The sequence below is a fragment of the Procambarus clarkii genome, chromosome 2, assembly GCF_040958095.1.
Source record: "Procambarus clarkii isolate CNS0578487 chromosome 2, FALCON_Pclarkii_2.0, whole genome shotgun sequence".
Taxonomy (NCBI): domain Eukaryota; kingdom Metazoa; phylum Arthropoda; class Malacostraca; order Decapoda; family Cambaridae; genus Procambarus; species Procambarus clarkii.
The window spans coordinates 48,443,121-48,469,660 of record NC_091151.1 but is presented as its reverse complement, the minus strand read 5'-3'; the positions used below and the strand labels follow the sequence as shown (position 1 = coordinate 48,469,660).

Genomic DNA, 26,540 nt, shown 5'->3' with positions numbered 1-26,540 from the left:
ATGTCGCCTATAACAAATCAGCCATATGCTCTTGACAATGCTCTTGCTCTTCAGTGTTTTAGACCCTCACTACAGAACATCGCCTCGACACTCACAGAACTATATCGCCAAGACGGGGGTTCAGAAACACACCGCCAAGGGTTAGTGAGCGTCTTGACCTCTTGGGCTCTTGTCAGAGTGATGGTGGCAGCAGCCACCAGCAGACTAGAGGACGCTGGAGCCCCCACCAGCAGACCAGAGGACGCTGGGGCCCCAACCAGCAGACCAGAGGAAGCTGGGGCCCCCCACCAGCAGACCAGAGGACGCTGGGGCCCCCACCAGCAGACCAGAGGACGCTGGGGCCCCCACCAGCAGACCAAAGGACGCTGGGGCCCCCACCAGCAGACCAGAGGACGCTGGGGCCCCCACCAGCAGACTAGAGGACGCTGGGGCCCCCACCAGCAGACTAGAGGACGCTGGGGCCACCACCAGCACACCAGAGGACGCTGGGGCCCCCACCAGCAGACTAGAGGACGCTGGGGCCACCACCAGTAGACCAGAGGACGCTGGGGCCCCCACCAGCACACCAGAGGACGCTGGGGCCCCCACCAGCAGACTAGAGGACGCTGGGGCCACCACCAGTAGACCAGAGGACGCTGGGGCCCCCACCAGCAGACCAGAGGACGCTGGGGCCCCCACCAGCAGACCAGAGGACGCTGGGGCCCCCACCAGCAGACCAGAGGACGCTGGGGCCCCCACCAGCAGACCAGAGGACGCTGGGGCCCCCACCAGCAGACCAGAGGACGCTGGGGCCCCCACCAGCAGACCAGAGGACGCTGGGGCCCCCACCAGCAGACCAGAGGACGCTGGGGCCCCCACCAGCAGACCAGAGGACGCTGGGGCCCCCACCAGCAGACCAGAGGACGCTGGGGCCCCCACCAGCACACCAGAGGACGCTGGGGCCCCCACCAGCAGACCAGAGGACGCTGGGGCCCCCACCAGCAGACCAGAGGACGCCAGCACCCCTCAGCGTCTCCCCCTCTCTCACCCTTGGCTCCTCCTCTCCTGAAGACGCCCGACTAACAAGGTTACATCCTACATTTATGACCTCTTCGACAGACACCAGCGTCTCAGACATCGTATTTACCTCCCTCACTCCCATTACCCTCGCGCTGCTCCCGTCTAAGACCCCCTGTCAAGCTCCCTCACCCGTCAAGATCCCTGTCAACCTCCCTCCCCCGTCTTAAACTCCTTTCGAGCACCCAGGCCTCTATCCCTCAAGATCCTGTCAAGATTCTGTGTATAGGTATTTTGCGAAGTTTTCTTTCAAGGTGTTCGATCACGATCTTGCTTTCAGGTTACGTGTTAAAGTCCCCCGTCAAGGCTCGTCAAAGTTTTCGATCTATATTACCTGTCAATTTCCACCATTAATATTCCCGGTCAAGTTTCATCATAAAAATTCCCTGTCAAGTCCTACATTAAATTTTCTCTGTCAAGCTATAACGTTCATAAGTTTCACCAAGTTGTGTGGTCAATGTTTGTCCTGGTTTCCCTAGACTCTTCCTCCGGTAAATTCAACATTCGACAAAGTCCCAACTCTCTGTCAGTCTCAACTCTCTGTCAGTCTCAACTCTCTGTCAAAGTCCCAACTCTCTGTCAGTCTCAACTTCCTCTGTCTAAGTTATCTATCAAGTTCTTTTCAACAATGTTCTTCATTACGGGTTTGTGCAAGATTTCTTTTGACACACACACACACACACACACACACACACACACACACACACACACACACACACACACACACACACACACACACACACACACACACACACACACACAGCGCCTGGTGGCTGAGTGGACAGCACTCAGGACTCGTAATCCTGGGGACCGGGTTTCGATCCTCGGCGATGGCGGAAAACAAAGGGCAGAGTTTCTTTCACCCTTATGCTCCTGTTACTTAGCAATAGGTACCTGGGAGTTGGACAGCTGCTACAGGCTGCTTCCTGGGGGGAGGGGGGAATCCGTTGATTGATTGACAGTTGAGAGGCGGGACCAAAGAGCCAGAGCTCAACCCCCCCCAAGCACAACTAGGCGAGTACACACACGAACGGCTGGTGCGTACCAGGGAGTACACGAGTGATACACGAACAAGGGGACACAGGTGGAGACTGAGTACCCAAACTGAGATGTATTACACACCCTATAACGTACCCATACTGAGCCACAGGAACGTTAGAAAAATCTTCTTCAGTGTCAGAGTAGTTAACAGGTGGAATGCATTAGGCAGTGATGTGGTGGAGGCTGACTCCATACACAGTTTCAAATGTAGACATGATAGAGCCCAGTAGGCTCAGGAACCTGTACACCAGTTGATTGACAGTTGAGAGGCGGGAACAAAGAGCCAGAGCTCAACTCCCGCAAGCACAACTAGGCGAGTACACACACGTGCTTGTGAAGGGAAGAGAACTATCAAGGGAAAGTGCCAAGCCATTACGACTATACAGCACTGGGATTCCAAGACACTCAGCAAAACACACAAAGAAAACAACTATTCATCATATTGTAAACACAGCAATAATGATTGCAACATTAAAGTACTGATCTCCCAATCACCAACAGATTATAAGAATATTTTATAAGTACCAACGATATTCTTAGATATCGTAACCTCCTCCCAGAAAAGGAAAAGATCATCTCAAGAGAGAGAGATGCCAATTAAGCCTCTAAAGACGGGATGATATTTTCTTATATCGAATCTACGAAGCTGAATTTGAGGGGACATATTTCACAGACGTCTCGCAAACTCATTATGTCTCTCCTTATTCCCCCTCACCCTCGGAGGTGGCAAGGGGACCCTCCTATACAGAGGGTGCAACGCCCCCCCATCCTCCCCCTCCGCCTTCCCAACAAGAACAGTGACCAACCCTTGAATAATAGAGACGACATGAACACTCTCACTGATGTCGCCTTAATGTTGATCGCTGAAGTGAGAGGACAAGCCGGTAAGACACCCAGCAGTCCCCCCTCTCAGAGAGAGAGAGAGAGAGAGAGAGAGAGAGAGAGAGAGAGAGAGAGAGAGAGAGAGAGAGAGAGAGAGAGAGAGAGAGAGAGAGAGAGAGAGAGACAGAGAGAGAGAGAGACAGAGAGAGAGAGAGACAGAGAGAGAGAGAGAGAGAGAGAGAGAGAGAGAGAGAGAGAGAGAGAGAGAGAGAGAGAGAGAGAGAGAGAGAGACAGAGAGAGACAGAGAGAGACAGAGAGAGACAGAGAGAGACAGAGAGAGACAGAGAGAGACAGAGAGAGAGAGAGACAGAGAGACAGAGAGAGAGACAGAGAGAGAGAGAGAGAGAGAGAGAGAGAGAGAGAGAGAGAGAGAGAGAGAGAGAGAGAGAGAGAGAGAGAGAGAGAGAGAGAGAGAGAGAGAGAGAGAGAGAGAGAGAGAGAATGAATGAGAGACAGACACTCATAAAGCTGATATAACAGATAATACAGAGAGCTACCAATAATTCACACCGGCGCCAGGTCGAGGGCTGTGTGCTATTATTCACACCTTGGAGTCCACAGTATGACTTCCTCAGCCTCAACTCACCAGTAATCACACGACCAGTCTACCTTAAAATGAGTTCCTGCACTGCGAGCAACACTGCTCAGCTTCTTCAAAGTATTCCATTGCTAATCCCATAGTTGACGTTAGTTAAACACCAGACACGAGCAACTCTGAAGCACCTTATTCTCACCCCTGATCAATCATTTACTACTTTGATTCGTCTGATTACAGCTTCGCAAGCCAGGCAGGTTAGGGGAGGATATTATATATATATATATATATATATATATATATATATATATATATATATATATATATATATATATATATATATATATATATATATATATATTCGCTACTGAAACCCTCAACTTTACCCACAAATTTCATTAACAACGATAATACCGTGAACAAATGACTATGGTTTTGCCTCACTCTTAGCATCAAATGTTTATATATAATCACTACCAATGTTTATCAACAGCATTGGCACATTTGTATATATGTACTAATAGTAAATATACAAATATCTGTAATATGGAACCAGTAATCAACACTTGAGTCTTTGTGAACTCAAGTTGCATCAAATAACAATATACTGAGATCAACACAACACGTGACTCTGGTCACCAATGCCTCTTTAATATAATTTACTTTATATATCAATATAATACATAATAACCTTGACGGTCCAAAACATACTCAAACACAATCACCAAGCAAAACCTCCCTCTTTAGTACAGACGAGGAGTCACAATAACGTGGCTGAAATATGCTCACCAAACCACACACTAGAAAGTGAAGGGACGACGACGTTTCGGTCCGTCCTGGACCATGCTCAAGTCGATAGTGAGAATGGTCGAGGACCGACCGAAACGTCGTCGTCCCTTCACTTTCTAGTGTGTTATTTGGTCAACACATCTTCAGTGACTATAATGACGTCGTCTAGACGCAGAAATGAACCATATCACACTGCCACTACGTCGCACACCCAATAACGCAGCTCAAGTTCATGTATGTTTATTGAGACAAGAAAAAATACATCTCAAAGGTAATAGAGTAGCTTAGGCTATTTCTACCCCCTGTCTCCTTGGTTGCCAGCCAATCACAGCTCGCTATAATCCCAATCGTTCCCACAGGCCTAGACCCACCACGTGATGGCCTGAACACGCCTCGTAATGCGACTAAAGTGACGCTAGATGCTCAATAAAGCTCCATAGAAATAAATATCAATAAACAGGAAATAAATCACAAATACAACTAACTACATCCTATACTGACTAAATTATGCCCTACCAGTTACTTATGCAGGAAGATCACTATAAAACTAGTCCTTGTGCCAGGTAAAGGCATGGGGCATCATGGGAATCATGAAAATGTAATATTTTGAAGAGAAGAAAAGAGGTACACATAACCTTCAAGAACTTACCGAACATCGCAGCGAAGGAGCCACCCCTTCCCCAACTTCACAATATTCAACAGAAAACGGAGTCGTGTCTTGAAATCCACCAGGACAAACACCAAATCTTTCCCTCTTGCTCTCCTCCCTCATCCTCCAGGACGCCTGTAGAAGGGTAACCTCCAGGCCAGGTAGCGTCTGTAGGAGGGGGCGCACGTAGGTATTGTCCTCCGTGGCAGGGGGACACCCAGGGGCGTGCGTCCGCGCGGCATGCATTAGTAAGATGTGCGGCTGGAGAGGGCGACGCTGCAGAAGGGGAAGGAAGTTGTGGCTAATATTGGAGAGGTCCACCACCACCCAACATGGGGTGGTGGAGAGGGGTCCACCACCACCCAACATGGGGTGGTGGAGAGGGGTCCACCACCACCCAACATGGGGTGGTGGAGAGGGGTCCACCACCACCCAACATGGGGTGACAGAGAGGGGTCCACCACCACCCAACATGGGGTGACAGAGAGAGAGGTCCACCACCACCCAACATGGGGTGACAGAGAGAGGGGTCCACCACCACCCAACATGGGGTGGTGGAGAGGGGTCCACCACCACCCAACATGGGGTGACAGAGAGGGGTCCACCACCACCCAACATGGGGTGACAGAGAGGGGTCCACCACCACCCAACATGGGGTGACAGAGAGAGGGGTCCACCAGCACCCAACATGGGGTGACAGAGAGGGGTCCACCACCACCCAACATGGGGTGACAGAGAGGGGTCCACCACCACCCAACATGGGGTGACAAGCATTGTTTGTGTTCCCTCAAGACTCTGAACCCAATAACTCTCGCATGTTTTGTTAACAATATTTTTCTCATCGCAATATTTCTACCTTTGTAACGTTTGATCCTGCTAAAAAAATTTTTTCAAATGATCACGCTTATTTTTATAGCATTCTTCTGCTTAACAAAATATTAATTTTACTGTCAGAATGATTGATAATTTAGTCGATAAGTTAAATTTGGTTATCAATATGCATCGTTTAGGAGCCAATATAACAAACTGGTTTGCTCGTTTGATTGATGTTGCTGTCAATACAGTTGGTAATTTGGATATTGGTACTTCACATGTATTTTTCTAACCAGTAACTAGTTGTTTAAGTGGTGTATTTTAATATTTTTTCCATTTGTTAATTATGTCTTTGATATTTGGTCAACTTCTGTACCATCTTGGCCGAGTCGGTTAAGTCAGGTATTTGTAAGTTACCAGAACGTTAGTTCAAGTCACCCCATTGCCTCAAAATTATATATATATATATATATATATATATATATATATATATATATATATATATATATATATATATATATATATATATATTAATATATATATATATATAATATATATATATATATATATATATATATATATATACACACATATATATATATATATATATATATATATATATATATATATATATATATATATATATATACATATATATATATATATATATATGTATATAATTAGTATATATATATATTAACTCAAAATCAGTTATATAGGCACTAATAATTATCATATAAAAACCAAGAGTTAAGATAGTAAATATATTATAAAAGATAACATATCATAAACAAACATAATAATCTAAGGTAACACTACATAATACCTTAACGTTTTGATAATACAGAACATAGTAAGCTAACTTTGTAACTTAAGACAGCATTGTCTTGGACAAGTGGGTGGATTGAACCCAGGCCTGTAAAACACGAAACAAGAGTTTTTTGCTTTACCAATCAGGCCACGCTGCTGAAGCCCTTACACTGCAATTATCTGGTGACTTTGTAATCCCTTATTTTTGGATATCATGATTCTTGCTTCATACAGGTCGGCGTTCAATCCCCGACCGTCCAAGTGGTTGGGCACCCTTCCTTCCCTCCGTCACATCCCTAAATCTTATCATGACCCCTTCCAAGTGCTATAGTAGTCGTAATGGCTTGGCGCTTTCCCCCTGATAGTTCGTTCCTTCCTTGCTAATACAATTGTTGAGGACCTGCTAGGACTTACAAGGAAGATTATTGTGGCTGTCGTTTGTTGCATATCAACTGTATCTGCATCAACACATTACAGCAAGTGTTCCTTGCAACCTGCAATTATTCTTTTTACGTAAATACGGTTCAAAGATGATTTGAAACCTATTTTTTGAGTAATTAGTAATTTCACTATACCCAAGCTCTGAATTAGGTAGTCATACTGGTCTCAGAAACATCACCACGTCAACCACTACTACCACCAACACCACTATCACCTCTATCATTGCAATCACCACCACAATTGCACCATAACCCCCTCTACACGAACCCTGCACCACTACCACCATATACCCGGGATCAACAGACATATACCCGGGGTCAACAGACATATACCCGGGTCGACAGACATATACCCGGGGTCAATAGACATATACCCGGGTCGACAGACATATACCCGGGGTCAACAGACATATACCCGGGGTCAACAGACATATACCCGGGGTCAACAGACATATACCCGGGGTCAAGGAGCGTGGTGTAGGGAGCAACAGAACAAGGGCAGCCACACAGACCAAGAAACCAGCTGGGAGGTCTGTTAATTGATCTATATTCCAAGGGGACTTGTCTACAGGTAATTTGTTTACTGTGTACAAGGTGGGTGGAAGGTGGGGGGGAGGGGGGGGGGATAGGGAAGGATGGGTAGGGGGGGATAAAGGTTAGGTGGGAGATGGTGATGTTGGCTAGGCAGGGTTGTTGTTATAGATTCAGCTACTCGGAAGACGTTCCAAGTAGCACGGGCTATAGTGAGCCCGTAACTTACCTGGCACAGGAGCGGGGTAAGTAGCACGGGCTATGGTGAGCCCGTAGTGGACTTACCTGACACTGGAGCTAGGCAGGGAAGGAGGTGTTGATTGTGGAGGATATTAGAGAGAGAGTAGAGGCGAGGCAGACATTATTGACACGGCAGAGGCGATACGGAATAACAGATGTGAAACGGATGGCTGGGCTGACTGCAATTTTCTGGTCTTCCAGAAGGGCTTCGACGCAGTACCGCTCCAAACAAAAGCAGCCACATAAGCTAAATAAAGGCTGGAGTGATTGACAGGGCACTAAACTGAGTTAAGAAATTACTAACGTGTTATATATAAAAGAGAGTTTAAGGTGAAGCATCGACGTAGAGACCACTAAAAAGTGAATTACCTATAGATCTGCTAACACTCTTGACTTTCTCGGTGGATAAGTTCTTACTAACAAAGTTGCCTTAATACCACCACGCACAACCTACGTGAGACCAGTGCTAGAATATGCAGCCGCCAGCGTGAAAACATTCTCACATTTCTGGAATAGACGAGAGGGAATGATACATGGTTGAGACATGTTTCTTAGGTAGTTTGACCGGACACATGTGGAAGACATACTGAAGTTCACCAACAACAGAACAAGCGGGTGTATTGCAAAATAGGAAAGTAATACTCAGGAGAAACTGTTAACCTGTGTAACTATAGCACTTGGAGGGTATGGGAGGAGGGGAGCTGGGTATGAGGAGCTGGGATATGCGGTGAGGGATATGAGGAGATCCACGTGTAGTGACTGAGCAACGCTCATATGTATGTTAATGGGGATGATGCACAGTGTGCAAGTTAGTAGTGAGGTAGTAACTCTTACTGCACTAGTGGAGTGGGCTGGTGGCAGGTGGCATAAAGTGGCGAGCAAGTGGCAGGAAAAGGAGAGAAGATGGTGGGTCAAGGACGCCAAGGGAAGTATATGTTGCAGAAACAGTTGGGCAGTTGTTGCAAACTCGAGAAAATTGGAGCCAGGTGGTTTATGTTGCATAGAGGGTTGATGGTGGTATGCACGAGGTGGTTAGGTGGAGGGGAGGGTTATGGAGGGGTGGGTGGGTGGGTGGCACCCACTCAACCCACCCCTTGCAACGTGCAATACCCACCCTCTACATATTTCATATTTACATGTACGGTACATGTCTAAGGGAGTGCCGCCCCCCCCTGGTGCTGGAGGGAGGATGGTGGTGGTGGTTGGTGACCATCTTGGTTATGGTGGTTGGTTGGTGAAGAGTCTGTGGTGAGACAGGTTGTTGATGAGTGTGTGTTGATGATACAGTAGTTGCAGTACTCTTCACCCCTACAATATCACACATATATACCGTCACCCAACACACTAGTATCACTTCATCACAAACTAAAAACACTTAAACCATTTGCAAACCACAACAGCGTCGCTGTGCGGGCTGGGGTTTAGTGTGGGGGTGATATAGCAGACAATTGTGAAGGGTTCTGCATGGAGAATGAACACCGCAGCATGTTGTAGTCCTCGGGTAAATGCAGTGACATTTCCCCAACATTTATGTCCTCAACTGCGCGTGGAGGGCCGAATAGGACATATTTCCCTGTAAATGTCAGGGTTCCCCGGCTTCCAGCACCATTTAAAAGGGCTCAGAGTCCCTGTAAATAGTGAATATAATACTATATAAATATGGATATATTTCCATTGTTGCCGATCGAAAGGAGTATATCTTCAGTGCTTATTGCTGGTATATCTGTATATCTGTCTTTATAGGAGCAGGCTTCAGATGAGCTGAGGTAGGATAACAGCTCTTGCTTGCAGTTTCATTGGGTACTCCAAATGAGAGAGAGAGAGAGAGAGAGAGAGAGAGAGAGAGAGAGAGAGAGAGAGAGAGAGAGAGAGAGAGAGAGAGAGAGAGAGAGAGAGAGAGAGAGAGAGAGAGATAGCTTTGGCTCTTTGGTCCCGCCTCTCAACCGTCAATTAACTGGTGTACAAGTTCCTCAGCCTAGTGGGTTCAATATCATACCTACATCTGAAACTGTGTATAGAGTCTGTTTCCACACTAGTTAGAAATGTTTCGTGTGTCTAGTGTGTATAGTGTGCTTGATGTGTATAGTGTGTATGGTGACTTGCATACACAAGTGTGTATTGTAGCTTCCAGAGATCACTGTAGTGACCAGTGCAGGATAATTGCTGACAACCTGTGCTTGCTTCTTCGTGGTGAAGATTGTGGTGATGGTGGTGGTTGTGGTGGCTGTAGTGGTGGTTGTGGTGGCTGTGGTGGTGGTTGTGGTGGCTGTAGTGGTGGTTATGGTGGCTATGGTGACTGTAGTGGTGGTTGTGGTGACTGTAGTGGTGGTTATGGTGGCTGTAGTGGTGGTTGTGGTGGCTGTAGTGGTGGTTATGGTGGCTATGGTGACTGTAGTGGTGGTTGTGGTGGTGGTTATGGTGACTGTAGTGGTGGTTGTGGTGGCTGTAGTGGTGGTTATGGTGGCTATGGTGACTGTAGTGGTGGTTGTGGTGACTGTAGTGGTGGTTATGGTGGCTATGGTGACTGTAGTGGTGGTAATGGTGGCTATGGTGACTGTAGTGGTGGTCATGGTGGCTGTAGTGGTGGTTATGGTGGCTGTAGTGGTGGTTATGGTGGCTGTAGTGGTGGTTATGGTGGCTGTAGTGGTGGTTATGGTGGCTGTATTGGTGGTTATGGTGGCTGTAGTGGTGGTTATTGTGGCTGTAGTGGTGGTTGTGGTGATGGTGGTGGTTGTGGTGATGGTGGTGGTTGTGGTGGCTGTAGTGGTGGTTATGGTGGCTGTAGTGGTGGTTATGGTGGCTATGGTGGCTGTAGTGGTGGTTATGGTGGCTGTAGTGGTGGTTATGGTGGCTATGGTGGCTGTAGTGGTGGTTATGGTGGCTGTAGTGGTGGTTATGGTGGCTGTAGTGGTGGTTATGGTGACTGTAGTGGTGGTTATGGTGACTGTAGTGGTGATTATGGTGACTGAAGTGGTGGTTATGGTGGCTGTAGTGGTGGTTATGGTGGCTGTAGTGGTGGTTATGGTGGCTATGGTGACTGTAGTGGTGGTTGTGGTGGCTGTAGTGGTGGTTATGGTGACTGTAGTGGTGTTTGTGGTGGCTGTAGTGGTGATTATGGTGGCTGTAGTGGTGGTTATGGTGGCTATGGTGACTGTAGTGGTGGTTGTGGTGGCTGTAGTGGTGGTTATGGTGGTTGTGGTGGCTGTAGTGGTGGTTATGGTGGCTGTAGTGGTGGTTATGGTGGCTGTAGTGGTGGTTATGGTGGCTATGGTGACTGTAGTGGTGGTTGTGGTGGCTGTAGTGGTGGTTATGGTGGCTGTAGTGGTGGTTGTGGTGGCTGTAGTGGTGGTTATGGTGGCTGTAGTGGTGGTTGTGGTGGCTGTAGTGGTGGTTATGGTGGCTGTAGTGGTGGTTGTGGTGGCTGTAGTGGTGGTTATGGTGGCTATGGTGACTGTAGTGGTGGTTGTGGTGGCTGTAGTGGTGGTTATGGTGACTGTAGTGGTGGTTGTGGTGGCTGTAGTGGTGGTTATGGTGGCTGTAGTGGTGGTTATGGTGGCTATGGTGACTGTAGTGGTGGTTGTGGTGGCTGTAGTGGTGGTTATGGTGGCTGTAGTGGTGGTTGTGGTGGCTGTAGTGGTGGTTATGGTGGCTGTAGTGGTGGTTGTGGTGGCTGTAGTGGTGGTTATGGTGGCTATGGTGACTGTAGTGGTGGCTATGGTGACTGTAGTGGTGGTTGTGGTGGCTGTAGTGGTGGTTATGGTGACTGTAGTGGTGGTTGTGGTGGCTGTAGTGGTGGTTATGGTGGCTGTAGTGGTGGTTATGGTGGCTGTAGTGGTGGTTATGGTGGCTGTAGTGGTGGTTGTGGTGGCTGTAGTGGTGGTTATGGAGGCTGTAGTGGTGGTTATTGAGTTTGGACTCTTGGCACCGTCAGACGACCCTTGGCACCGTCAGACGACCCTTGGCACCGTCAGACGACCCTTAACACCGTCAGACGACCCTTGGCACCGTCAGACGACCCTTGGCACCGTCAGACGGCCCTTGGCACCATCAGACGGGCCCTTGGCACCGTCAGACGACCCTTGGCATCGTCAGACGGGCCCTTGGCATCGTCAGACGGCCCTTGGCACCGTCAGACGGCCCTTGGCACCGTCAGACGGCCCTTGGCACCGTCAGACGGGCCCTTGGCACCATCAGACGGGCCTTGGCACCGTCAGACGGCCCTTGGCACCGTCAGACGGCCCTTGGCACCGTCAGACGACCCTTGGCACCGTCAGACGGCCCTTGGCACCGTCAGACGGGCCTTGGCACCGTCAGACGACCCTTGGCACCGTCAGACGACCCTTAGCACCGTCAGACGACCCTTGGCACCATCAGACGACCCTTGGCACCGTCAGACGACCCTTGGCACCATCAGACGACCCTTGGCACCGTCAGACGGGCCCTTGGCATCGTCAGACGACCCTTGGCACCGTCAGACGGCCCTTGGCACCGTCAGACGGCCCTTGGTACCGTCAGACGGGCCCTTGGCACCGTCAGACGACCCTTGGCACCGTCAGACGACCCTTGGCACCGTCAGACGACCCTTGGCACCGTCAGACGGCCCTTGGCACCGTCAGGCGACCCTTGGCACCGTCAGACGATCCTTGGCACCATCAGACGACCCTTGGCACCGTCAGACGGGCCCTTGGCATCGTCAGACGACCCTTGGCACCGTCAGACGGCCCTTGGCACCATCAGACGACCCTTGGCACCGTCAGACGGGCCCTTGGCATCGTCAGACGACCCTTGGCACCGTCAGACGGGCCCTTGGCATCGTCAGACGACCCTTGGCACCATCAGACGACCCTTGGCACCGTCAGACGGGCCCTTGGCATCGTCAGACGACCCTTGGCACCATCAGACGACCCTTGGCACCGTCAGACGGGCCCTTGGCATCGTCAGACGACCCTTGGCACCGTCAGACGACCCTTGGCACCATCAGACGACCCTTGGCACCGTCAGACGGGCCCTTGGCATCGTCAGACGACCCTTGGCACCGTCAGACGGGCCCTTGGCACCGTCAGACGACCCTTGGCACCGTCAGACGACCCTTGGCACCATCAGACGACCCTTGGCACCGTCAGACGGGCCCTTGGCATCGTCAGACGACCCTTGGCACCGTCAGACGACCCTTGGCACCGTCAGACGGGCCCTTGGCACCGTCAGACGACCCTTGGCACCGTCAGACGGCCCTTGGCACCGTCAGACGGCCCTTGGCACCGTCAGCCGGGCCCTTGGCACCGTCAGACGACCCTTGGCACCGTCAGACGACCCTTGGCACCGTCAGACGACCCTTGGCACCGTCAGACGGCCCTTGGCACCGTCAGACGACCCTTGGCACCGTCAGACGACCCTTGGCACCGTCAGACGACCCTTGGCACCGTCAGACGGGCCCTTGGCATCGTCAGACGACCCTTGGCATCGTCAGACGGGCCCTTGGCACCGTCAGACGACCCTTGGCACCGTCAGACGACCCTTGGCACCATCAGACGACCCTTGGCACCGTCAGACGGCCCTTGGCACCATCAGACGGGCCTTGGCACCGTCAGACGGCCCTTGGCACCATCAGACGGGCCTTGGCACCGTCAGACGACCCTTGGCACCGTCAGACGACCCTTGGCACCGTCAGACGACCCTTGGCACCGTCAGACGACCCTTGGCACCATCAGACGGGCCTTGGCACCATCAGACGGGCCCTTGGCACCGTCAGACGGCCCTTGGCACCATCAGACGGGCCTTGGCACCGTCAGACGGCCCTTGGCACCGTCAGACGGCCCTTGGCACCATCAGACGGGCCTTGGCTCCGTCAGACGGGCCTTGGCACCGTCAGACGGCCCTTGGCACCGTCAGACGGCCCTTGGCACCATCAGACGGCCCTTGGCACCATCAGACGACCCTTGGCACCGTCAGACGACCCTTGGCACCATGGTAAAGGGGCGTTGTGAGGGGTCAGTGGTCGCTGTTTGGGGTGTAGGCGGGGCGTGAGAGGGTGGGCGGGGCGTGGCATGGGGGCGGGGCGTGTGGGCGGGGCGTGGGTGGGGTTGAAGGGGGAGGGTGGAGGTGAGTGGAGGAGAGAGAGGATCGATGGTGGAGCACCTGGCTAGTGCCGCCCTTCAGGGTGCCAGGTGCGCGGCCCCCAGTGCCACCACCCACTACCGCCACCCACTACCACCCCCCACTACCACCACTCACTACCACCACCCACTACCACCACCCACTACCACCACCCACTACCACCACCCAGTGCCACCACCCAGTGCCACCACCCACTACCACCCCCCACTACCACCACTCACTACCACCACCCACTACCATCACCCACTACCACCACCCACTACCACCACCCACTACCACCACCCACTACCATCACCCACTGCCACCACCCACTACCACCACCCACTACTACCACCACCCACTACCGCCACCCACTACCACCACCCACTACCACCACCCACTACCGCCACCCACTACCACCACCCACTACCGCCACCCACTACCACCACCCACTACCGCCACCCACTACCACCACCCACTACCGCCACCCACTACCGCCACCCACTACCGCCACCCACTACCACCACCCACTACCACCACCCACTACCACCCCCCACTACCACCACTCACTACCACCACTCACTACCACCACCCACTACCACCACCCACTACCACCACCCACTACCACCACCCAGTGCCACCACCCAGTGCCACCACCCACTACCACCCCCCACTACCACCACTCACTACCACTACCACCACCCACTACCACCACCCACTACCATCACCCACTACCACCACCCACTACCATCACCCACTACCACCACCCACTACCACCACCCACTACCACTACCCACTACCGCCACCCACTACCATCACCCACTACCACCACCCACTACCACCACCCACTACTACCACCCACTACCACCACCCACTACCACCACCCACTACCGCCACCCACTACCACCACCCACTACCGCCACCCACTACCACCACCCACTACCACCACCCACTACCGCCACCCACTACCACCACCCACTACCACCACCCACTACCACCCCCCACTACCACCACTCACTACCACCACTCACTACCACCACCCACTACCACCACCCAGTGCCACCACCCAGTGCCACCACCCACTACCACCCCCCACTACCACCACTCACTACCACTACCACCACCCACTACCACCACCCACTACCATCACCCACTACCACCACCCACTACCACCACCCACTACCATCACCCACTACCACCACCCACTACCATCACCCACTACCACCACCCACTACCACCCCCCACTACCACCACTCACTACCACTACCACCACCCACTACCACCACCCACTACCATCACCCACTACCACCACCCACTACCACCACCCACTACCACCACCCACTACCATCACCCACTACCACCACCCACTACCACCACCCACTACCATCACCCACTACCACCACCCACTACCACCCCCCACTACCACCACCCACTACCACCACCGACTACCACCACCCACTACCATCACCCACTACCACCACCCACTACCACCACCCACTACCACCACCCACTACCATCACCCACTACCACCACCCACTACCACCCCCCACTACCACCACTCACTACCACTACCACCACCCACTACCGCCACCCACTACCACCACCCACTACCGCCACCCACTACCGCCACCCACTACCGAGGGGGTAACATTGGCACTGCGTCCAGAAGCACACGCCCCATTTACAGCAACCCCGACCCGACGAGGTTGTGCACAAACCCAACACTAATTACTGTTAAAAACTGGGTGAGGCTAGCCCAAAGGGTTTCGCTTCGAACCTCGCAGATATACAGACAAACATTCTAGATCAGGAGGTATATATATATATATATATATATATATATATATATATATATATATATATATATATATATATATATATATATATATATATATATATGCAGCATATCCACAATAGTGTGGGTAAAAACATTTCATTCACTTGGATAATCGGAGATTCGAACTCGGGTCTAAATATACAAGACTGTCCTTCCAGCCAGGCCTTGGATGTTAACAATAAAAAGTCCCTAACAGGTGCCAAACAGAGAACTTAAATTTTCCCTGAAGCACTGATCAGGTCCCTGGAAATAATCCACCTCCTTCAACCATTATTTTATGAATGTTTTCCACTTTGCATAAATGTCTTCTCCAGTTCCCCTTCAGCCTCTCCACTGTGTTCAAGGGTTGGCCAGCACTCTTGTTACCGTCAAGGGCTGGTCCCTTGACGATACCAAGGGACCTCAAGACGCCACAGTATCGTCATATATAGGCTCGGTAAGGGAACACCATGTGAGGAATTAACAACAATTGTAGAGTAAGTTATGCAAAGGTAGATCTCTCTTATGCTCAGGTGAGACCATTCTACGATACCTCCACTCAGTGCTGGGTGAAGCAGTGCTACGATACCCCTATAATGTTGGGCGAAAACCATCGGCCAGTTAGATGCTGGTTTAACCACTGAGAGTAATTAGGGTGGTAGTGAGCAATTAGGGTGGTTGAGAGCAGTTGGGGTGGTAGAAAGCAATTAGGGTTGTTGAGAGTAATTAGGGCGTTCCATGCCAGTGTGACCTGACCTGACGACTCCATCGGGTGATCCAGTCATAGTTACCTTCAAGCCGATTCAACCATTAACAGATGATCTCCTCATCAAACTATGTACGGCAATTATCCCTCCACCAAATTATGAATGGGAGAGTGAAGAGGAGGGGGTATGAGGGATGGGAGGGGGCAGGAGGGGAGGGAGCAGGGATTGGGGATTGGGAGAATGAACAAGGACAAGAAGATTGGGGACAGTAAAGAACAGTAGGGAGGCATAAGAACCAGGAAGATCAGGGAGTAAGGAACCAGAGAGGGAGAGAAAGGAGAAGATGTAGAAACCAGTAATAAAGGAAGGCATGGGGAAGAGGAGGGGTGTAAGACCTAGAAGGGGGAGAGGGGGAGGGAGAGAAGGACCCCAGGAAAAGGGGGGGGGAGAGAAGGACCCCAGGAGAAGGGGGGGAGGGAGAAGGACCCCAGGAGAGGGGGGGAGGGAGAAGGACCCCAGGAGAAGGGGGGGTGAGAGAAGGACCCCAGGAGAAGGGGGAGAGGGGGAGGGAGAGAAGGACCCCAGGAGAAGGGGGGAGGGGGAGGGAGAAGGACCCCAGGAAAAGGGGGGGGGAGTAAACAGGGACGGTTAATAAACAAGGAGATCCGTTGAGAGCCAATAAACATATAATAGAGCATTATAACCTCACTATGCACAAACAGTTTAGCACCGCTGGTAATGCTGTCAACGCTTCCAACACTTTACATATGTATGTGAAAATATATGATTCTCAGCTAATCACTTTTGCAATAATGGGTTTCTCTTTGTCAGGCTCAAGCTAGACACAATGATAATAATAATAATAATAATAATAATAATAATAATAATAATAATAATAATAATAATAATAATAATAATAATATATCTATGGAACAATACATACATCTGCAGATGCCAAAAACAAGTCTAGAGATAACAAATATAAGTCTGAGACGCCAAACACAAGTCTGGAGACGCCTTAAGTAAGTCTGGAGACGCCAAATAGAGAGAGAAAGAGCAGGAATAAGTTTACATCGCCTTATATAAGTCTTGGACAATCATCCACACACACACAAGCTATTAAGGAAGACAAAACTTCGCCATAAGTGTGTCGACCCTGATTGACCCCAGTCACCTCAACTCTCTCTCTCTCTCTCTCTCTCTCTCTCTCTCTCTCTCTCTCTCTCTCTCTCTCTCTCTCTCTCTGAGTTTTCCAGTCTCTCACTCTCTCTGTCTCTCCCTCCCTCCCTCTCTTCTTCCCCCGAATCTGTTACCTGCTCCAGCACTCGGGGCCTTAACAGTAACCTACCTGCCTTCAGCCTCGTTCTGACAGTTCCTGCGACGGCGCTGGAACCATATTGGCGTTTGCCTTTCCATTGGAGACTTTCGGCGCCGTGGAGTCACCTGCTGCATGGGTAACAGCTTCTCCCCCGTATCAACCTACCCAGGCTTTGCGCCCTGGAGAGGTCACTACAGACCGACAACCAGAACGCAACTCCATAGTCTCCTGAGACTGATGGATGGCTGCTACTACCGCCACCAACCAAGGAGCAGGACAAGGCATTAACCATAAACACTGTTACGGTGTCGACATCTTGAGCGTCAATCAATGGTTATTCAACTTTGATCACCTTAGCTTGGGCTCTATCCCTACCACCGGTTAATGTTTATATGACGTTCCTCTGCTTCCAACGCATGAATACATAAATCTAATACATGCATACACACTTGTGCATATAAAAATATATATATATATATATATATATATATATATATATATATATATATATATATATATATATATATATATATATATATATATATATTATATAAATCCCCACAGACAAAAATCAGAAGATACAACTGACAATTTACTATAAAACCAAAAAAACGGCCAGCCTACTCATGAGAAACTCTCCAGACACAAAGCAGAACGTTTTAAAAGAGACCAACGTCGTCTATGCCTTCAAATGCCCTCTTGGGGATTGTAAGCCTCAAAAAACTCAGTATATAGGCAAGACAACAACATCTCTTTCCAGGCGTTTAACGATGCATAAGCAACAGGGCTCCATTAAGGAACATATAGTCTCTTCCCACAACCAAACCATCACCAGAGAAATCTTAGCAAACAACACAGAAATCATCGATAGATACAGCGATAGCAGGCGGCTCGACGTCTGCGAGGCACTACACATCAAGAAGTCAACACAAGCAATCAACAGCCAATTAATGCACAACTATATTCTACCCACTTCAAGACTCCGCTCCAATATAGAAGCATCAAGAAATATGGACCAATAGGCTTTCTACAATTACTTCCATTCAATACCCATTGTTTCGTGTTCTGTCTTGTGTTTGAATTTAATACCCATTCAATACCCATTGTTGAAAGTTTGTTTTCACCTCATCCACCTCACCCAAATGTAGATATAAAATCGAAGATGTGTAAGCTCTATTCAGTTTCAGTTGTGTGTTTGTAAACTAAAGTCTTTGAAAATGTAATAAGTTTTACGAAACGCGCTCAAGTGTCGCGTCAGACTAGAAATAAAAATGAATTTTGGAGAATTGATCTTTGAATTACCATCAACACTGAAAAGAAACGTAAGAAAGATCGAGAAAATTTGTGTTAGAATTATTAATGTTACTTTTTCGGTCATATTTAATAATATATATATATATATATATATATATATATATATATATATATATATATATATATATATATATATATAATCACCAGTTACAAGAGACAGCAGACTCACCAAAGACCGACATGGTAGTGCGTGACACAACAGGCTGGTCGCCCATAACAGAACTACTGATCTTCCCGCATCGCCACCAGCTAGACATAATCATATATACCAATAAGATATATAATAATACTAACAAATTAATAATTTTTGTGTTAAATAATAATTATAAAAATGTATTACGTTTAATAATATTATTTAATAATAAAAATACTAATAATAATAATATTATTATTATTATTTAATAATAAAAATACTACTAATAATATTATTATTATTATTTAATAATAAAAAAGTGATTTTCTCTAATAAAGTGTAATAATAATTTACATACCAACCGTATTAATATTAAACTGTGTTCTATAACAGAACATAAGAGTCTCCTACACTCACTCCACCTCTAACTTAGCACTAACAGCTAACTTAACCCTCCCTCCCCCTTTCCTCTAAGTCCCCCCTCCTCCCCCCCAGCAGTACACCTGGCGGGAGACACACAGGTACCCTCACCTGGCGGGAGACACACAGGTACCCTCACCTGGCGGGAGACACACAGGTACCCTCACCTGGCTACACCCAACACGTAAACTCTGGGATTTAATACCCACTTGGGTGGGGGAGGGGCGCTGTATGGCTGGCAAGAGTCATGGATTGCGGGTAGGTGGCGCCACGTGCGGCGATGAGAGGCGGCGCACGTGCGGGCCTCGCGTGCGCCCATAAACAATAACAACAAAGCAACCTGCCATATGGCAAGCCGGCAGCGCAACATGCAACCAGGGTGCAAATGTGTTGCTCGGCACTGATTACCGTAATGGGTCAGGGGGGGTGAGAGCTTGCAATCTTGTGCTTGTGGGCAGGTCTCTGGCATGGGGATTTGTCGAAGTTTTTTTAGTTCGAGTTTACATTGATTAAAATAAATGGCAAACGCTGGTTTGTAAAGAGAGCTGTTGATGGATCTTATAAGCAATGTCACTGTAAAGTTACAAGCATTCGTTAGACTCTATGCTGGATAGGGTTATCTTGAAGTTATCTTGAGATGATTTCGGGGCTTTAGTGTCCCCGCGGCCCAGTCCTCGACCAGGCCTCCACCCCCAGGAAGCAGCCCGTGACAGCTGACTAACACCCAGGTACCTATTTTACTGCTATGTAACAGGGGCATAGGGTGAAAGAAACTGCCCATTGTTTCTCGCCGGCGCCCGGGATCGAACCCGGGACCACAGGATCACAAGTCCAGTGTGCTGTCCGCTCGGCCGACCGGCTCCCAAGGGTGGTTGGACCCATATATTGCCTAGCATGGGTAAATTAGGTCTTAAGCGGATACCTTTGCCCGTAGGTTCTAATATGCAGCCACGAGTATTGAGAAGCAAAGACCACACACTTGTTTTTCTTAAATGTTCTTGTAGGAATGGGCCCCTGTGTGGCTAAGACCTGTCACAGGCACGTTGAGTGACCTTTGGGGTTCCTTGTCTAGCTGTCAAGTGTAATAGTGCAGAGAGTGCCAGAACTCACCTCAGCCTGCACTCACAAGATCCACAAGTGCCGATCTTACCCCGAGTACCTGGGTACGTATACCAGACGAAGATACCAGGTGATGACTAGTCAGCTCTGTGTACCTAGTACCAGGAAAACCATAGATACTAAACTAACAAAATGAATAGTTAAGACACAGTTCCTATCCTCCTACCCCTGTCCTCCCATCCCTTCCATGTGATATATACGCATCAAGGCTCGCCGCTTTCTCCTAATATTAGGAGAAAGGCTTGCCACTTTCTCTTTTCATTGGCAATAGATGACTGGCCAACGGGGATTCCATATATACAGCATTCACTACGATCCCAAAATAACAATGTGCATTTATCAACAGCAAAACAATGCCCATTGTTTAGAAGAACATAAGAATGAAGGTAACTGCAGAAGGCCTATTGGCCCATACGAGGCAGTTCCTATTGATATATACAAGTTACAGTGTCAATTTAACACACAAAACACCATTATACATATGCAGGCGATGAGTCACAATAACGTGGGTGAAGTATGTTGACCAGACCACACACTAGAAATTGAAGGGACGACGACGTTTCGGTCCGTCCTGGACCATTCTCAAGTCGATTCGACTTGAGAATGGTCCAGGACGGACCGAAACGTCGTCGTCCCTTCACTTTCTAGTGTGTGGTCTGGTCAACACCATTATACATGATATTTAAAATGTGTAATTCCAAGCCGCGCGAGGATTTAGGTGCCACCGTTGTTGTTGTTCTTTAAGATTCGCTACCTGGAACCAAAAGTTCCAAGTAGCACGGGCTATGGTGAGCCCGTATTTTTAGAAGGCGCCAACACGTGCGGACGTCCCCCACCACCAGCAGGATTACCCAAACGACCAGAAAAAAGAAAGATAAATGCTAGTTTGATAGGATCGATAACCGAGCATCTCCGTAGCGCTAATGGTTATATATGTGAGGGGGATATATTGACTACTACCACCTGTGCTGTCCACACCCCCACCTACACCCCCACCACCTGCACGAACCTACAGCTGCACCCACTTGCACACTACCTCGTGGGTCCTCGTCTAGATGCCACAGACAGAGGGTAAAGGGGCCAGAAGGACGTGTTACTAATACTTGGGAAGATGGTGGGGTTCGAACCCTGGGTGACGGTGTAGCGGGGTGGACGCCAGGTGACACAAGATAATCATAATTGGCGCCGTATGGTTGGTTACACACACGAGGGGAGCGGGGGGGGGGGAGGTAGGAGGGAGAGGGGGAGAGGTAGAAGGGAGAGAGAGACGTATGAAGAGAGGTGAGAGGGATGTAGGAAAGTGAGAGGCATGAGGGAAAGAGAGAGGTGTGAGGGGGAAAGAGATACGAAGGTAAGTGAGAAGTATGAAGGGAGGGGATGAGAGAGATAGGAGAGAAGGTGAGAGATGTCAGGTTACCTAACATATACGGAGGTAAACGGTATGCAGGGAGAGAGACAGGCAAACAGGAAGTAGAGACGATAACAACGCGAAAGGAATAGGAGAGACGAGGATAAGATTTAGGAAAGACTTGGGTAAATACTGGTTCAGTAACAGGGTTGTTGATTTGTGGAACCAATTGCCGCATAACGTGGTGGATGTGGGGTCCCTCGATTGTTTCAAGCGCCGGTTGGACAAGTATATGAGTGGGATTGGGTGGTTATAGATAGGAGCTGCCTCGTATGGGCCAATAGGCCTTCTACAGTTACCTTTGTTCTTATGTTCTTATGATAACGAGAGAGGTGACACAGCAGGAATAATGTCAACAGGCCGCATGAACACACACAGAATTAGGGGGGGGGTGAGAGAAAAAGAAATAAGAGGAAGGGACAGATCACATAATTATTTCTTCCTTCCCTACCTTCTCTCCCCCCCCCCCCACTTACCTTACCTGCCCCCCCCCCCACTTACCTTACCTGCCCCCCCCCCCAAACATTCTCCTCCAGCACAGGTGGATTATAAATTTCAGGATTTGTTGCATAGAAAGCAGGTTCATGCTGTGTTATCGACCGCCTGTGATGCCTTGCACCCTGGTGATGCCTAATCCTGGGTGGGTACGTGGGTTCTGAGTTCCAGGCACTGCTGCCACTCAGAGCCAGGCACTGCTGCCACTCAGAGCCAGGCACTGCTGCCACTCAGAGCCAGGCACTGCTGCCACTCAGAGCCAGGCACTGCTGCCACTCAGAGCCAGGCACTGCTGCCACTCAGAGCCAGGCACTGCTGCCACTCAGAGCCAGGCACTGCTGCCACTCAGAGCCAGGCACTGCTGCCACTCAGAGCCAGGCACTGCTGCCACTCAGAGCCAGGCACTGCTGCCACTCAGAGCCAGGCACTGCTGCCACTCAGAGCCAGGCACTGCTGCCACTCAGAGCCAGGCACTGCTGCCACTCAGAGCCAGGCACTGCTGCCACTCAGAGCCAGGCACTGCTGCCACTCAGAGCCAGGCACTGCTGCCACTCAGAGCCAGGCACTGCTGCCACTCAGAGCCAGGCACTGCTGCCACTCAGAGCCAGGCACTGCTGCCACTCACAACACCCAGAGTTCCAGAATTTTGTATCGATCAGTTAGTTCCAGGTTCAAATAGCCATGGGTCAGAAAATACACACATATATACTCAGGAAACCAGGATTATATATATATATATATATATATATATATATATATATATATATATATATATATATATATATATATATATATATATATATATAGTGTGTGTGTGTGTGTGTGTGTGTGTGTGTATGTGTGTGTGTGTGTGTGTGTGTGTGTGTGTGTGTGTGTATGTGTGTGTGTGTGTATGTGTGTGTATGTGTGTGTGTGTGTGTGTATGTGTGTGTGTGTGTGTGTGTGTGTGTGTGTGTGTGTGTGTGTGTGTGTGTGTGTGTATGTGTGTGTGTGTGTGTGTGTGTGTGTGTGTGTGTGTGTGTGTGTGTGTGTGTGTATGTGTGTGTGTGTGTGTGTGTGTGTGTGTGTGTGTATGTGTGTGTGTGTGTGTGTATGTGTGTGTATGTGTGTGTGTGTGTGTATGTGTGTGTGTGTGTGTGTGTGTGTGTGTGTGTGTGTGTGTATGTGTGTGTGTGTGTGTGTGTGTGTGTGTGTGTGTGTGTGTGTGTGTGTGTGTGTATGTATGTGTGTGTGTGTGTGTGTGTGTGTGTGTGTGTGTGTGTGTGTGTGTGTGTGTATGTATGTGTGTGTGTGTGTGTGTGTGTGTGTGTGTGTGTGTGTGTGTGTGTATGTGTGTGTGTGTGTGTGTGTGTGTATGTGTGTGTGTGTGTGTGTGTGTGTGTGTGTGTGTGTGTGTGTGTGTGTGTGTGTGTGTGTGTGTGTGTGTGTGTGTGTGTGGCACCTCCCCAGACCAGTATGCGTAGCTGCAGAAGCAAGAACAACAACAAAAACTGCAAAAGACAAAAATACTTTAAAAGAAAACAGTAAAAAATACAACATTCAAATAAATCGGGCAAAATGCAGTAGGGCCAACTACAGCAATCGAGAAATACAGAAGGCAGAAAAATGGATTGAAAATAGGAAACAGTTCAGGGAAAACCTTGACTTCTGGAGGCTGTGGTGGGGAGATTTCCAGCATTGTATACCTGAAGGTCACCAATTTGGCTGCAGGAAATAACAAACATGATTGTATGGTGAACTTTGAGGCTACTGGTGAACCCTCGTGCTCCACGATGGGGGGCTGCATAGTCTAGAACTGGTCTCACGTAGGTGGTGTGTGTGTGTACAGTGATTTAAATGCCTCTTTATTCAGATTCCTGAATGATGTTCTGACAAATATCAGAACAGATTTTAGGAATAGAAACAAGGAGGCATTTATGATAGTGTGTAATGTGCATCTGTGTAAATAAGTGTTGTTTAAGATTCGCTACTTAGAACAAAAAGTTCCAAGTAGCACGGGCTATGGTGAGCCCGTATATCTGTAAATACATATAGTGAGCCCCCCCCCCCACACCCCCTCTTGACACCACCCCCACTCCCCCTCCCCACAACACTCGCATTTGACAGCAATATAATATCACCTATATATATATATATATATATATATATATATATATATATATATATATATATATATATATATATATATATATATATATATATATATATATATTAGTATATTTTGGTAGCAGTCTTTCCTGTAGACATATTTTATTAAATATGACCGAAAAAGTAAGATTAATAATTCTAACACGAATTTTCTCAATCTTTCGTACATTATGCTTCACTGTTGGAGGTAAATCAAAAATCACTTCTCCAAAATTCATTTTTATTTCTAGTCTGACGCGACACGGGCGCGTTTCGTAAAACTTATTACATTTTCAAAGACTTCACAAATACACAACTGATTAGAACTTGCGTTTCCCTGATTTTATATCTACATTTGAGTGAGGTGGGAAGGGTGATGTGGCATTACATTTGAGTAAGGTGGGAAGGATGATGTGGCATTAGAGGATATTAATAGGGTATTAAAAGTATCAACACAAGACAGAACACGAAACAATGGATATTGAATAGAAGTGTTTGTAGAAAGCCTATTGGTCCATATTTCTTGATGCTTCTATATTGGAGCGGAGTCTTGAGGTGGGTAGAATATTGTTGTGCAATAATTGGCTGTTGATTGCTGGTGTTGACTTCTTGATGTGTAGTGCCTCGCAAACGTCGAGCCGCCTGCTATCGCTGTATCTATCGATGATTTCTGTGTTGTTTACTAGGATTTCTCTGGCGATGGTTTGGTTATGGGAAGAGATTATATGTTCCTTAATGGAGCCCTGTTGTTTATGCATCGTTAAACGCCTAGAAAGAGATGTTGTTGTCTTGCCTATATACTGGGTTTTTTGGAGCTTACAGTCCCCAAGTGGGCATTTGAAGGCATAGACGACGTTAGTCTCTTTTAAAGCGTTCTGTTTCGTGTCTGGAGAGTTTCTCATGAGTAGGCTGGCCGTTTTTCTGGTTTTATAGTAAATCGTCAGTTGTATCCTCTGATTTTTGTCTGTAGGGATAACGTTTCTATTAACAATATCTTTCAGGACCCTTTCCTCTGTTTTATGAGCTGTGGAAAAGAAGTTCCTGTAAAATAGTCTAATAGGGGGTATAGGTGTTGTGTTAGTTGTCTCTTCGGAGGTTAACCTCCGAAGAGACAACTAACACAACACCTATACCCCCTATTAGACTATTTTACAGGAACTTCTTTTCCACAGCTCATAAAACAGAGGAAAGGGTCCTGAAAGATATTGTTAATAGAAACGTTATCCCTACAGACAAAAATCAGAGGATACAACTGACGATTTACTATAAAACCAGAAAAACGGCCAGCCTACTCATGAGAAACTCTCCAGACACGAAACAGAACGCTTTAAAAGAGACTAACGTCGTCTATGCCTTCAAATGCCCACTTGGGGACTGTAAGCTCCAAAAAACCCAGTATATAGGCAAGACAACAACATCTCTTTCTAGGCGTTTAACGATGCATAAACAACAGGGCTCCATTAAGGAACATATAATCTCTTCCCATAACCAAACCATCGCCAGAGAAATCCTAGTAAACAACACAGAAATCATCGATAGATACAGCGATAGCAGGCGGCTCGACGTTTGCGAGGCACTACACATCAAGAAGTCAACACCAGCAATCAACAGCCAATTATTGCACAACTATATTCTACCCACCTCAAGACTCCGCTCCAATATAGAAGCATCAAGAAATATGGACCAATAGGCTTTCTACAAACACTTCTATTCAATATCCATTGTTTCGTGTTCTGTCTTGTGTTGATACTTTTAATACCCTATTAATATCCTCTAATGCCACATCATCCTTCCCACCTTACT

The 26,540-nt window shown here is 48.4% G+C and overlaps 2 protein-coding genes across 2 annotated transcripts; both read left to right on the top strand.

Annotated features, from left to right (window-relative positions):
- On the top strand, nucleotides 1-1,048 carry LOC138366542 (skin secretory protein xP2-like). Its single transcript, XM_069327577.1, has 2 exons — nucleotides 1-140; nucleotides 292-1,048. The coding sequence occupies exons 1-2, from the start codon at nucleotides 1-3 to the stop codon at nucleotides 1,046-1,048; spliced, it is 897 nt and encodes a 298-aa protein (XP_069183678.1).
- Nucleotides 1,049-11,669: 10,621 nt separating this feature from the next.
- LOC123762429 (uncharacterized) lies at nucleotides 11,670-13,811 on the top strand. The gene has a single exon (XM_045748941.2). It carries the CDS (start codon nucleotides 11,670-11,672, stop codon nucleotides 13,809-13,811), a length of 2,142 nt encoding a protein of 713 aa, XP_045604897.2.
- The last annotated feature ends 12,729 nt before the right edge of the window (nucleotides 13,812-26,540 follow it).

Excerpts from the sequence above, each read along its gene's own strand:
- LOC138366542 (XM_069327577.1), top strand. The coding sequence starts at position 1 with ATGTCGCCTATAACAAATCAGCCATATGCTCTTGACAATGCTCTTGCT. Across the intron at positions 141-291 it reads TCAGAAACACACCGCCAAGG|CAGACCAGAGGACGCTGGGG; the intron begins GTTAGTGAGCGT and ends GCCCCCCACCAG.
- LOC123762429 (XM_045748941.2), top strand. The coding sequence starts at position 11,670 with ATGGAGGCTGTAGTGGTGGTTATTGAGTTTGGACTCTTGGCACCGTCA.